Below are 15663 nucleotides of genomic sequence, written 5' to 3'. Positions count from 1 at the left end.
CTTTATTTTCAATTTACTTTGGCTCTTCTCAGCGCCGAGCTACGGATTTAGGGCCCTTTGTGCCCAAATCCCGCGGGCTAATGACGCTAATGCCCCGAGCTTTGTTTAGCTCCTGTTGCTGTACCCACAACCTCGCACAAATGTGTGTTCTCGTGTGAGGGCGGTCTGTGTGGGGCTCGATGTTGACCGTCCTACACACGGCGACATGTTTGTCTAATCCCCCAAGTGGAAACAAACAGATGTCATTTTGTTGTCATACCTGGTCAAGATGTTGCTCTTTCAGACTCGTGTGGACGACTGTTTCCAACTGTCCACTTCCACAGATGGACAGCTGGTTTGTTCAACAAAATTAGACCATCACCTACGCTAAATTGGACGGTCACTAACAAACTTTGTAATGCAAATTGTCAATTTGAGATTCCTTAAAAGTGTGTTAGTTCAGTACGCTGACACTGTTAGCTGTCTTTGTTAATAACACGGATGTCTAAGGATCTTGTAGCGACAGTCAGACATCTTTCCGTTACAAACTTTCAGACTTGTTTAAAATTGTAACTTTTATAATGTTAGAAAAATAATTTTAAACCATCAGCACATAGAAACAAAGAAAGACTCTTTAAATTTACGTTTTTACTTTCTCGTATATACGAAGTATAGAGAAAGTCTTGTAATCGTGCAAAAAAAAAAAATCGAGATTTTTGCAAATCTCGACGTTTTGCATCTCACTGATACGGAAAAACATAATTTTGCAATCTTGTCCGTATGTCTGTGTGTCTGTGTGTGTGTGTGTGTGTAAACACGATAACTTGAGTACCGTTACTGCTAGGTTGATGAAATTTCATATATAAGTATTTTATCAAAATCGTAGATCCGTATCAACTTTTGAGCGATTTCCGATAACCGGAAGTGGTACTTTTTCTACTTTGAATTTTTCAAAAGCCTATAACTTGAGTACTATTTCAGATAGATAAATGAAATTTCACATGTAAGTAAAAGATCTAATTCTCTACCTTCTGTTAAATTTTGAGTAATTTCCGTTGACCGGAAGTAGTAATTTACGCTACTTCCGATTTCTCAAAAAACTAATGTAAATTTTTAAAGTACTAATAATATTGCGCACTATTATGCGCTTTTTTATTTCGCGTTCACTTGGTGTGCAATTAATTTGTCTACGAGATTTTATTCTATTTTTAAAACTTTAAGTATTTAAAATGGATTAAAAATCATGTCTATAGCCCGAGTTCCCATCCCCTGTTATTTTATATAAAAATATTCGAGAAAGTTTAGGGGAGATCACTCCCGGTTTATTGTCAAAACGAACGAGAAAATATTTTTTTAAAGTAAAACGCAATACAAACCAAATTTTGGTTCAACTTGGTTTCTTCAGTAACGAATGATTTCAATACATTTTAAATAGTTTCATTGCGAATACCATTGAGTGTTGTTTTTTTTTTAATTAATTAAATATCTGTTTTTATTATTTTGCCTGACTTCTTGATTATAATGGTATTAATACTTAGACTCTGCATAACTAAAGTATTTGACTAAAAGCAAGGATGATATTCGAATTAAGTAGTAAGTTTAAGAATGTTATCTTGGTATATCTTAGAATGTTATCTTGGTATATCTGATAGCTCGAGGTAATCTTAAACATTATTTTAACAAAGACTAGCCCTAAAGCCTAATGTTCCCGACCCCCTGCCACGCCCCCTAATCCCACCATTCCCCCACCCCTACATTTGTATACTGTTCTGTACCGACCTAGGAGTTGAAACTGCCAAGCTTTATATTACCATTTATCACTGGCGGTAACTGCAAGCTCGTATCTCAAGTCTCAGTGGCATTCTTATTTGACGCCAAAACGGACATTAGCTTCACTCCGGGTCTCGTGTCTGGCTATCTAGCGATAAGGCCGGTGATATCAGCCAATTAGGCCAGTCGGCGAAATGGTACTGTGACTTTCAAACTTAAATTCACCCCCTCCTCCCCCACTCTTACTCGATAAGGCGCAGTGCTAGTGTTTGAACAATGAAAACACTCGACAAAGAACCCAGGCAAACTTTTTAAAAATTCATACCAAAAGTTAAACCCGCACCAGCGCGACGAAACAAACTCAAATAAAAATTTGATTGAAATGATGATTTCCATGTTAGTTATTGCACGGTTCACGATCAAACTCAAAAGTCATTATACCTCGTTAAATGAATCACAACGTTAAGAACTGTTTGAATAAGGAGTTGAATAAACACATATTATGGCAGCGATGAATACACGGCATACAATTTGGTTCATAATAGTTAGGGCCCTAAGGGCTGTCCTGGGTCTAAAACCCACGTCTTTTTATTCTGTCCCTTGTCCTCCCCCCCCCCCCCCCCCTCCTTACTTTAGATCTAATAGCAAGTTGTGGCACTGTTCAAGACGTCTGTAGAGTTGATGGCGGTTTCATTCGGTCACGGTTTCACGCGCTCTTTCTACCTGGTTATACAGATATGGATATGGTTAGAATAACGGGTGTGTGTCTAGTGAAAAAGTTGTGTGTGTCTCGTTTAAATTATATGTGCATTGAAAAAAGGAGTATATTTCTGTATATAAATTGTATGTGTCTACGAATAAAATTGTATGCTCCTAGTGTATAGTGTTATTTTTCTATTTTAAAAAGTGGTATATACCCTAATTAAAAATGTGTATGTACCTTAAGAAGCTGTGTGTGCCTAGAAAAAGTGGTATGTGCCTGGAAACGTGTACATCTGTCTAGAAAAAGTGGTATCTGCCGAAAAAGTTGTATGTGCCTAAAAGTTGTATGTGCCTAAAAAGTAGTAAGCCTATGTGCCTAGAAAAAAGTGGTATATACTGAATTAAAAATGTGTATGCGCTTTAAGAAGTTGTATGTACCTAGAAAAGTGGAACGTGTCTAGAAAAAAGTGATACGTGCCTAGAAAAAAGTGGTATCAGCCTAAAAAAGTAGTACGTGCCTTGAAAAAAGTGGTATGTGCCTAGAAAAAAGTGGTATCAGCCTGAAAAAAAAAACGGTATTCTAACCCCATTTTTTACAGTGCCCGGAGCGACAAGCACGAACGATCACTGGAGTGGAGGGTAATTAATACCAGATATCGATCTCAGACCGCAGGCACTGCTCAGTGTTCATTTTACATTTCTACAACCACTGCTCAATGTTCATTTTACATTTCTACAACCACTGCTCAATGTTCATTTTACATTTCTACAACTAAGGCCTACTGCTCAATGTTCATTTTACATTTCTACAACCACTGCTCAGTGTTCATTTTACATTTCTACAACCACTGCTCAATGTTCATTTTACATTTCTACAACCACTGCTCAATGTTCATTTTACATTTCTACAACCACTGCTCAATGTTCATTTTACATTTCTACAACTAAGGCCTACTGCTCAATGTTCATTTTACATTTCTACAGCTAAGGCCTACTGCCCAATGTTCATTTTACATTTCTACAACCTCTGCCAAATGTTCACTTTACATTTCTACAACTAAGGCCTACTGCCCATTGTTCATTTTACATTTCTACAACTAAGGCCTACTGCTCAATGTTCATTTTACATTTCTACAACCTCTGCCAAATGTTCATTTTACATTTCTACAACTAAGGCCTACTGCCCAATGTTCATTTTACATTTCTACAACCTCTGCCAAATGTTCACTTTACATTTCTACAACTAAGGCCTACTGCCCAATGTTCATTTTACATTTCTACAACCACTGCCCAATGTTCATTTTACATTTCTACAACCACTGCTCAATGTTAATTTTACATTTCTACAACCACTGCTCAATGGTCATTTTACATTTCTACAACCACTGCTCAATGTTCATTTTACATTTCTACAACTAAGGCCTACTGCTCAATGTTCATTTTACATTTCTACAGCTAAGGCCTACTGCCCAATGTTCATTTTACATTTCTACAACCTCTGCCAAATGTTCACTTTACATTTCTACAACTAAGGCCTACTGCCCATTGTTCATTTTACATTTCTAAAACTAAGGCCTACTGCTCAATGTTCATTTTACATTTCTACAACCTCTGCCAAATGTTCATTTTACATTTCTACAACTAAGGCCTACTGCTCAATGTTCATTTTACATTTCTACAACTAAGGCCTACTGCCCAATGTTCATTTTACATTTCTACAACCTCTGCCAAATGTTCACTTTACATTTCTACAACTAAGGCCTACTGCCCAATGTTCATTTTACATTTCTACAACCACTGCCCAATGTTCATTGTACATTTCTACAACCACTGCTCAATGTTCATTTTACATTTCTACAACCACTGCCCAATGTTCATTTTACATTTCTACAGCCACTGCTCAATGTTAATTTTACATTTCTACAACCACTGTTCAATGTTCATTTTACATTTCTACAACTAGGGCCTACTGCTAAATGTTCATTTTACATTTCTACAACCATTGCTCAATGTTCATTTTACATTTCTACAACCACTGCTCAAATGTTCATTTTACATTTCTACAACCACTGCCCAATGTTCATTTTACATTTCTACAACCACTGCCCAATGTTCATTTTACATTTCTACAACCACTGCTCAATGTTCATTTTACATTTCTACAACCACTGCCCAATGTTCATTTTACATTTCTACAACTACTGCTCAATGTTCATTTTTCATTTCTACAACCACTGCTCAATGTTCATTTTACATTTCTACAACCATTGCTCAATGTTCATTTTACATTTCTACAACCACTGCTCAATGTTCATTTTACATTCCTACAACCACTGTTCAATGTTCATTTTACATTTCTACAACCACTGTTCAATGTTCATTTTACATTTCTACAACTAGGGCCTACTGCTAAATGTTCATTTTACATCTCTACAACCATTGCTCAATGTTCATTTTACATTTCTACAACCACTGCTCAATGTTCATTTTACATTTCTACAACCACTGCTCAATATTCATTTTATATTTCTTCAACCTCTGTCCCATGTTCATTTTACATTTCCATATGTACCAACCGTTGCCAAATGTTTGTTTTACACGTCTAGCTATTTAAGCTTAAGAAAAGGATATTTTTTTTATTTATACTATAACATATTAAAACGATAGAAGCGTTATTTGTAAGTAGTTTATCAAAGTTATAGGCTTACAATATGTATGCAAAACTAAATTTGTTGGCCTATTTTATTTTTATTTATTAGTTTAGAAAATAGTAAGAAGAATTACAGAAAGGAAACGATAAGTATTTGCTATTAGCATGAAGATCAGATTTGTGAATAGCATTGTGAAAATAAACAGCATTAGAGTCGAGGACGTATGGAAAATTAAGGTTACGATCAGAGTTAAAAATAAGGTAGTGATAATAGCATAAATATAGCTTTGAAACCGACCCGTTGATCTAAAAACCAAGTGTCTTCGTGGAATTTTAGACTTAAGATGTTAAACTATTTCCTCAGTTATAACTGAAGGACGTCAGGTTGGAAGTGAAATGTGTACTTTGGAATCTTATGAGTCTTCTAAAATGTCTGACTGATGTAAAGTTGTCCTACTTAAAAATAAAGTCATCCAAAAAACGCCAACTGAAGTTACAATTCGTCCTACTTTGTGTCAACCAAACGTCGCCCGCCCATTGTTTCTACATCACCTTATTGACTAGCAAAGCCAGCCAGGCCAAACATTCGCTGTCTTATCGTCATGACGGGACCATCCGGCGATGTCATGACTCGATCAATACTGTCACCACCCCCACCCCACCCCAGCCCAACCCCCACCCTCCAGCTTAGCTGACATAAATGAAGGCTACACGAAATATCAAGATGACAAGCAAACAAGGCCCTTTCAACGCAACATAATGCAGATATTTTTTCCTCACGATTTAAATAGAAAAGAATGTCATTATTTACGCCATCGTAATTACTTAGCTGTAATTTTTTTTATCTACATACACGCTATCGCTGTGTGACGGAATGGTTTGTGACAGCTTGCATGCATCTTTAATACACAACAAAAAACCAGCTTCGTGTCTATGTCGGCTAAACTGAGACGTTGTCGTATAAAATCAGCATCAACTTCTAGATTTACCACATCTTGTGTGTACAGTTAAGTGATTTGACTCTCCGTGAGGGGGTGAATTATAACTTAATTATCTTGGCGCCCACGTGTTCTTTGGGTGGGGGTAAAGGGTGTGGGAGGGTGGGGGTTACTGTGACGATCTATACTAAAATTCTTGGATAACACGCATACCTAATTCAAAGTATTATCATAATGGTATAAAATGTTAATGTATTGTTCATAAATATAGAGTGAGCTTGTCTTTCTGTTTAGTGAATTTGTTATTTTATATGAGAAAGACAGTAAGTAAAGTTCCCTTTCGAACCTGAAGGTCCATGGGGCAAATGAAGTAGAGTTGACCTGTTTCCGTGACCTCGGCGTATGCACGGATTGTGTGGTCAGCACTATGTACAGCAGCATTAACTTTCCCTAACATGAGTTAGGTGCCCATAAGGGATGGGTTGATTTAGTGACGTTCTATTTATATGAGAAAGGATTATTTAATGAAATATTGTCATCCTGTCAAATGAACGCGTCGTAAAGATCTACAGCCTTAATCTGGGTAATTTGAAAAATACTCTCGAAGTCAGTAAGGTGTAGAACAGCTATCAATATAGCCAGAATTTAATCATTTTATCTTTTTAAAAAAGTATTTGGCTGCGTAGAGTGGCAGGGTGAAGACCTCCCTCTCCCTCCCCCGCCCTCACTAACCCCCCCCCCCCCCCCCATCTCAGCGGCCGAGCCCAGTATGGTACCACGTGTAAAAATGATTGGTGGTGGTTATCGCCCTTGAAGTCACGTAGTCTTCTGATTGAAAGCGGACTCAAGTATCGAATCACATTTGGTTCGCTTTTCGCCGTGGAAGGGAATTTTCGCGTGAACTCTGGGCGCGCATCGCACGCGCAATGTTTGTGTAAGCTTTGAGACACGGCAGCCAACTTGGCTGAAGCTAATCGTTACTGTGTGTGTATGTGCGTGTGGTGGGGGGGGGGGGGGGGGGGTCAGGGACACTTGTGGGATAGCTGGCGACTAGTGAAGGACATGATAATTCTAGGCCGTGGTATAATGGACACACACTACAAATAGACAGAAAACAGCGTGGAAACAGCTAGAAAACTCTCAAGACTTGAAACAGAAAACAAGAATAAATTAAATAGATAATACAGCAACATGACCAACATACATCAGCCGAAATGCTCATATAACATCCTGGGGGGGTGGGGGGGGTGCGGGGTATCAATTCCACAAATTAATTGGTTCGTACTTTCGTTGTTTTTTTTTAAGTTTTTAATACACAATAAAAAAAACGGAACGTAATAAAAACGACGTTAATTATTGAAAGAATGTCATATAATTAATTAATTAATTAATTAATTGGACGTGAGTCATTGTTTCAGGACACATGCAGTATTGAATTTCATGATTGTTTTGTTGATTGAATCAGCTCACTGTCGTTAGCCGTCTTAGTGGCTAGACTTGTCAGTTGTCAGTGGCTAGACTTGTCAGTTGTCAGTGGCTAGATGTGTCAGTTGTCAGTGGCTAGACTTGTCAGTTGTCAGTGGCTAGACGTGTCAGTTGTCAGTGGCTAAACGTGTAGCACCAGCTCCCATATAGCACCAGCTCCCAAATAGCACCAGCTCCCATAGACGTGTAGCACCAGCTGCCATATAGCACCAGCTCCCATAGACGTGTAGCACCAGCTCCCATAGACGTGTAGCACCAGCTCCCATAGACGTGTAGCACCAGCTCCCATAGACGTGTAGCACCAGCTCCCATAGACGTGTAGCACCAGCTCCCATAGACGTGTAGCACCAGCTCCCATGTAGCACCAGCTCCCATGTAGCACCAGCTCCCATATAGCACCAGCTCCCATGTAGCACCAGCTCCCATAGACGTGTAGCACCAGCTCCCATAGACGTGTAGCACCAGCTCCCATAGACGTGTAGCACCAGCTCCCATGTAGCACCAGCTCCCATGTAGCACCAGCTCCCATATAGCACCAGCTCCCATAGACGTGTAGCACCAGCTCCCATGTAGCACCAGCTCCCATAGACGTGTAGCACCAGCTCCCATATAACACCAGCTCCCATGTAGCACCAGCTCCCATGTAGCACCAGCTCCCATATAGCACCAGCTCCCATGTAGCACCAGCTCCCATAGACGTGTAGCACCAGCTCCCATGTAGCACCAGCTCCCATGTAGCACCAGCTCCCATATAGCACCAGCTCCCATAGACGTGTAGCACCAGCTCCCATGTAGCACCAGCTCCCATAGACGTGTAGCACCAGCTCCCATATAACACCAGCTCCCATGTAGCACCAGCTCCCATGTAGCACCAGCTCCCATATAGCACCAGCTCCCATAGACGTGTATCACCAGCTCCCATATAACACCAGCTCCCATGTAGCACCAGCTCCCATATAGCACCAGCTCCCATATAGCACCAGCTCCCATATAGCACCAGCTCCCATAGACGTGTAGCACCAGCTCCCATATAACACCAGCTCCCACAGACGTGTAGCACCAGCTCCCATAGACGTGTAGCACCAGCTCCCATATAACACCAGCTCCCATGTAGCACCAGCTCCCATGTAGCACCAGCTCCCATATAGCACCAGCTCCCATAGACGTGTATCACCAGCTCCCATGTAACACCAGCTCCCATGTAGCACCAGCTCCCATATAGCACCAGCTCCCATAGACGTGTAGCACCAGCTCCCATATAACACCAGCTCCCATGTAGCACCAGCTCCCATGTAGCACCAGCTCCCATATAGCACCAGCTCCCATAGACGTGTATCACCAGCTCCCATGTAACACCAGCTCCCATGTAACACCAGCTCCCATGTAGCACCAGCTCCCATATAGCACCAGCTCCCATGTAGCACCAGCTCCCATGTAGCACCAGCTCCCATAGACGTGTAGCACCAGCTCCCATATAGCACCAGCTCCCATGTAGCACCAGCTCCCATGTAGCACCAGCTCCCATAGACGTGTAGCACCAGCTCCCATATAGCACCAGCTCCCATGTAGCACCAGCTCCCATGTAGCACCAGCTCCCATAGACGTGTAGCACCAGCTCCCATATAGCACCAGCTCCCATAGACGTGTAGCACCAGCTCCCATATAGCACCAGCTCCCATGTAGCACCAGCTCCCATGTAGCACCAGCTCCCATGTAGCACCAGCTCCCATGTAGCACCAGCTCCCATGTAGCACCAGCTCCCATAGACGTGTAGCACCAGCTCCCATATAACACCAGCTCCCATAGACGTGTAGCACCAGCTCCCATGTAGCACCAGCTCCCATGTAGCACCAGCTCCCATAGACGTGTAGCACCAGCTCCCATATAACACCAGCTCCCACAGACGTGTAGCACCAGCTCCCATGTAGCACCAGCTCCCATGTAGCACCAGCTCCCATAGACGTGTAGCACCAGCTCCCATGTAGCACCAGCTCCCATGTAGCACCAGCTCCCATGTAGCACCAGCTCCCATAGACGTGTACCACCAGCTCCCATAGAAGAGCTAAGGTCATGACTCACAGCTCACTATTGATTCCCTCACTAAGACCCTCCGACCTCCACCACACCCGCCCATAGTTAGCTATTAATAGCCTCATATCATTAGCAGCATTTTCACAACATTGCGTGCTTATCGATACCTAACGGATGTTCTATTGGAAACAAAATAGCAAGCTTAATCCCATTTATCGATACCTAAGATTGAAATAATAGCACGCTAAATCCCATGTATCGATACCTTAGTTTGCAATAATAGCAAGCTTAATCCCATCAGAGTGGTGGTGTTAGTATAAAGAAAAAACTCATTGGAAACGTATGTGTTTTATGTGCTTGGCCTAAAAAGAAATTTTTGTCTATACATAATTATAGTATAAAACTTTATGTTATAAAGGTTAAAAAATTAAATTATTTCACACGGTTGTACAAGAGAGAGTCTGAAACACATGTTAAAGACATTATAATTTTTTATCTGATTTTTTTTTTTAAATGTGACTCAACTCACACCTTTTTCAATTTTTGTAAGCTTTGAAGTTTTCATTTAAGTCGCATCACAAGCATTCCCAAAATCCCCTTAAAAAAATAAACTATGGTGCAAGAAATATGAATAATGTTTTTCCTAGTGATATGCATTTATCGTTGAATTGGAAAAGGTGAGAATTTGAAAGAGTTGATTTTTTTAGACTATTCTGTTAGTTTTAGTTCGGGCTAAATATTTGTTGGAGTAAAGTAATGTTTACAGTTAGGGTCGCCTTTATTACTCTCTGAACAGATCACGTGACCTCGCGCCCCTGTGAATGTACGCTGGGTTCAACTAAGGCCAAAGAACTGCCGTGATGAACGAACCGTCATCAACCGGCCTGGCGTTGTTGTGAGTTGCGCGCGGCGACCGACCGTCCGTACAGTAGGCTACCGAGAGAGAAGGGGCGCGGCGTCGCGGGGACTAAAACCCTAGCTGTACGCTCAGCCTAGCCCGACATTGCCAGTCTCGTGTGATACCAGTTTCGTGTAGGGAGAAATAAAGAGAAAAAAAAAACGATGTAGCGACAAGCGAAGGTGGAATAGTAGTAGTCAATGTTTACATTTTGGTTGTAGGGGTGTGTTTCGTGGATTAAAGTTTTATCTCGTTGTGTGCGCAAGGATTATTGCCTGAAACTTTTTATTTCACATTTGATTGTAGAAATGGTACACGGAAATCTAAAGTCATGAAATGTGGTGTAGGTGTTTGTGTGTGGGGCAAAGGGGTGAGTGTGTTTTTTTTAGTGGTCATATTCAGCACTCAGGTGCATACCACTTTCACCTGCCCGAAAGACTGCTTCTGCCCGCCTCATAGTAAAAATGTTCAGTGTGCGAATAAAGATTTTCTTACAATTCCGGACGGGATTCCTATGGAAACGATGGAATTAAACCTCAACGAAAATAGGTTTAAAAATACAGCTTTGTCGAAACGGAATTTCACAGATTTGGGTCAGCTCCAGAATTTGTATTTGAGTGATTGTGGGATTGAAACAATCGCCGTGGATACTTTCTCCGAGCTGAAACAACTGACATGGTTGGATGTGAGTAAAAACAACATCCGGTTTGTGGCGGACTTTACATTCAGAGGTCTCCACCTCAAGCACCTCTTCATCAACGACAACCCGGATATTCAGTTTTCCTTTGGTGCTTTTGCAGGTATGAGCACCCAAGGTCTCTACATGCACAACTGTGGCCTCCGACGTTTGTACGTCGATCTCATGACCCCCCTCAACGGCTCGCTCAAAACCTTATGGCTACATGGGAATAATTTCGAATCTTTTAACGAAAAATGGTTCCATTTTTTTAAAAGACTCGCGCATATTCGTCTAGGAGGGAACTTCTTCCACTGCAACTGTGAGTTAAAATGGTTGTATGCGTTTTACAAAACCTCCAAAAATTCCTTGTTCGCCGCGGCCGAGCAGCCCCAATGCGGCAGTCCTAGACTCGTCAAAGATAAAAACTTCGATAATTTAACAGACGAAGACTTTCGCTGCGAGCTGCCGACTTTTCAAAACGTCGACGCCGTGTTTGACCCTAAAATGGGTCAGTTTACATGTCAAGCTCACGGGGACCCCGCCCCTACCATCCACTGGATCTTACCCGACGGTAGGACGGAGAGCTTCCATCCCCGCGCCGACCACGTCGGGTGGGAGAACACAGGGGTGCTGTACATGACTGACGTTAAACTAGAGAGTAAAGGTCTCTATCGGTGTGTGGCTAGTAATCAGGCGGGCAATGTCACGTTTTCACTTAACGTCGTCTGGCCCGACATGAGACCACCACCGACGCCAAAACCCACCAAATCAACCAAATACGACAACAACAACGTCATACGTGACGAGACAACCAGTTCCCCGGCGAAAAAAGTTTACAGAAACTACGCCAGTGATGATTCTGAAGTATACGACTTTTCCGGGAATTCCGAAAGTAGTAAAATGAAACACGAAGAAAAACCAGCGAAAACGAACAAAAAAGATTCCGATCGCGTTTTTGGTATGGTGGACATCATCGGCGCTGTTGTCGGTACTTTTCTCTTAACATTTCTCATTAGCTTGACAGTTTTTCACTTTTACTACAAGCGACGAGAGAGGGTGAGGCAGGAGGATCATTACTCAGTTCCGGATGAGGTGAACAACAAACGCCTCCCTAACAGTATGTACATCATGAACGAGACGGATGAAAATAGGATAAAAATGATCAACCACCACAATGGAACGGAGTGTCCCAGCTGAAATATGTCAAGTGAAGGGGTGTTCATTGTATTTTAAAGTGTATTTGTTTCAATGGATTACCAAAATATGCCACTATACCACTTTCCTATCCGTCACTGCACGTGTATACATATAAATATGTATATATGTATATAAATATATTGGTATTTATGTGTATATATACATGTATATACACATATATGTATATATATATATATATATATATATATACGGCAGAAAGTAATGATAATGCTCACGACTTTTCCATCCTTTAACTAATTAACATTTGTTATTTAAATACGTAAGCAGCATTGAATGAAAAAATCACCATTTGAAACATTGAAACCACCTTCACTTAAAAACCAAATCATAATTTTTTTGACATGATATAAATATAATTTCTGACAAAAAGAATTTAGTGAGAAAGTTGTAACTGACTGATCCATTTTCTTTCTGTATTGATATTTTTTTTAAATTACCTTTAACATCATACGTATTGTAATGTGTTTTATTAACGAATTTGTGTAAATGATTGTAAAATAATTTCCAGTAACTTATGAATGTTCCGACTGTTGGTTTGTGCATTGTATAAATATACCAGCCGTATAAAACCACGGCTATCTTTAAACTCTTGAGGCGGATCTTTAACACTGCCTTGACAATTTGCAAATACTCATTTTGAAATCAATAGCTTGTGGTGGTAACCTGAGTAGGTTTTCTTTGTTCATGCAGCAGGAAGGTCGACTGGTTAAAACAGTCGTTAAAGTAAAACTTACAAGTATTGTCAAAGTAGTTTTGAGTGTTGTATTCAAATAACATGACATGATGTGTAAAAAAAAATATTTTAATTTTACAGCAATGAAAACTTGTTGTCTTACATATCACTAATTACTTTAGGGCAATCCAAAGTGTGAGAAGTCGGTATTAATTATTTTTTTTTATTTATAACATTTATTGTTTGGGTTTTTTTTTTCAATTTTATGTTTATGTTGTATAAGAATTGTAAACATCTATCCCCCTCCCCCCCCCCCCCCACTTGTACATTATGTGGAAGCTAAGATTCCTTAGAAAGGTGATGGGAAAAATTCCATTAAAACACCACCGTCAGCTCTCTCATATAAGCCTTGTGCACCCCTTTTATGTCTGGTTGTCGTTGTCGCCCCCCCCCCCCCTCTCACAAGTCTGTTTACTCCCCCCCCCCACATCCTCTCACAAGCAAGTCCTGTTGCACCCCACCTCTCACACATATGGCTACCCCTCCTTTCACCAGTCTGTATTTACCCCACCCCCCCCCCCCCCCCACCCCTCCCCAACTCGACCCGTCCCTCTGCTGTAGTCCCCACGATAATTCCCATGAATGTGCCTTTATCCCGCTGTCTGAGAACCGTCTTTAGACCAGCAATCATGTCACAGTAGCCCGCCCCGCTGTCAGTGTCCCCCCCCCCCCCCAGAACACAACCAGACCCCCGCGCTCTGCCCCACTCTCCCAGAGTAGATAGATTCCCACCCCTCCCCGGATCAACTCACCAGTCAAGTAATTTGCCAACAACAATGTGAATGTCACTCTCACGGCAAGACTAGACCCTGACTAACCCTTTTAGCCCTTTTGATAGAGATTAAAAGCCATGCTATTTTTTTTATAGCCTGCTCAATTGATTTTGTTTTTAATAAAAAAAATATAACCTTATTTTAAGCTCATCTGGATTTATGTACACTTTATTCATCCCAAGTGTAAAACATAATCGTATAACTTCTCATGTTACTGTACATACACACTTATGATCACATTAAAACCAGCACAGTTGAATAAACATTACGCGTGTAGTCTCCCCCCCCCCTCCACCACTCACACACTCACCCCTCCCCCTTATTGATCAGCAAGACAAAACATCGGATCAGATTTTTAAAAAACTATTTTTGGCGACCACATCTGGCCTGTGTCTGACATGCTGTGCTTAATCTTCTCTTAATAACAAAGAATTTCATTTGTCCATTTATTTATAGCCTCGTTCTAGTAACGTTTCACTAGCTTAAAGCCCAATCTACTACATTTTTAATACTTTTTTTACTTTTTTTTTTTTTTGTTTTTGTTGTTTTTTTTTGAGGTTTTAATACGAATTTGTGTTACAATATTTAGTTTACTACCAAGAATAATTAGGAAACGAATTACCAAAAATGTTTAAACTCAGGGCGAAAATTGCCTTAAATATTGTACTCAATATGTCTCATTATCAAATCCGTTTGTTTCGAAACTTTTGTACTCTCTCATTCGATGTTTTTAATTTACCTACTCGAAACAAAAAGTTTTGCCTACAGAACTTATGGATTTGTGCCTGGTTTTTGTCTTACATTTTGTGCCTGATAATGCTGTAGTTACGTGACTTCTTTTATAGCGTGTATTATTTTCGTCTATATTCTCCTGTTCATTGGTTATATCTTATTGTATAGTTTTTAAACATATGTTTTTCTTTGAATATTGATGTTTTAAGAATGTAAAATATGTGATATGAGGTCACGAAGCAGCTTTTTATATGTCTGGTGTGAGCTGATACATGTGTGATATACGTACAGCTGTTGTCTAACTTTGCCAAGTCTGTGTTTGGACATATGTGTCGTATTGTATGGTGTGTTGGTCTAACTTAACCAAGTCTAGATGTATTTTTGGACATATATGTTGTATGGTGTGTTAGTCTATCTTAGCCAAGGTCTAGAGGTATGTTTGGACATATGTATTGTATGGTATGGTGTGTTGTGTTGTGTTATGTTGTATTGTTCAGCGTGTGAATATATGTCCGTATGTTTTCTGTTTCTAGAACTTGTGTATGAGGGTTTATGTGTATAAGTATATGTGTGTCGCAATGCGTGTATGTGATCGTTTTGTGTCTGTCATCTTCAAATAGACGTGTTCACGGTTGTGTGTGTCGCTGTATTGACACCGCCCATCCGTAACACATCATCGATGTGTTGTAGTTAACTGTGTAAACTTGGTTTAAACACATCATTAGTATGTGTGTTGTAGTTTGCTGTGTAAACTTGGGTAAATCTCATCATACATGTATTTAAACACGCCCGTGTTTAAAGGAAAGTCAGCAAAATGCCACCCACACTGTATCTCATAAAAAGAATGATATTATCTCTCACTATTTAGCAGCTATCTTATGTGCCTAAAGCATTTCATCCCAGCACACACACTTCATACGCTTCATTAAAATACATAAAGATTTATACTTCATACAGTTCGTTGATTTACTAAATACGCTTCAATGATACACTAGCTACATGTTATAATATATTGGGGGGGGGCAGGTTTCACGACGTTAAACTATATCTCTAATTTAATACATTATTTGTTGTA

The 15663-nt window shown here is 40.4% G+C and overlaps 1 protein-coding gene across 1 annotated transcript; it reads left to right on the top strand.

The window, feature by feature from the left end:
• Positions 1-10540: 10540 nt before the first annotated feature.
• On the top strand, positions 10541-12425 carry LOC131946471 (leucine-rich repeat and fibronectin type-III domain-containing protein 5). The gene has a single exon (XM_059307242.1). The coding sequence runs from the start codon at positions 10785-10787 to the stop codon at positions 12327-12329; it is 1545 nt and encodes a 514-aa protein (XP_059163225.1). The 5' UTR covers positions 10541-10784; the 3' UTR covers positions 12330-12425.
• The last annotated feature ends 3238 nt before the right edge of the window (positions 12426-15663 follow it).

The sequence above is a fragment of the Physella acuta genome, unplaced genomic scaffold (genome assembly GCF_028476545.2).
Source record: "Physella acuta isolate Inbredline_101_S28 unplaced genomic scaffold, ASM2847654v3 ptg000562l, whole genome shotgun sequence".
Classification (NCBI taxonomy): Eukaryota; Metazoa; Mollusca; class Gastropoda; family Physidae; genus Physella; species Physella acuta.
The sequence above is the reverse complement of the archived record's forward strand: the minus strand, read 5'-3'. Positions and strand labels throughout refer to the sequence as shown.

Excerpts from the sequence above, each read along its gene's own strand:
- LOC131946471 (XM_059307242.1), top strand. The coding sequence starts at position 10,785 with ATGAAATGTGGTGTAGGTGTTTGTGTGTGGGGCAAAGGGGTGAGTGTG.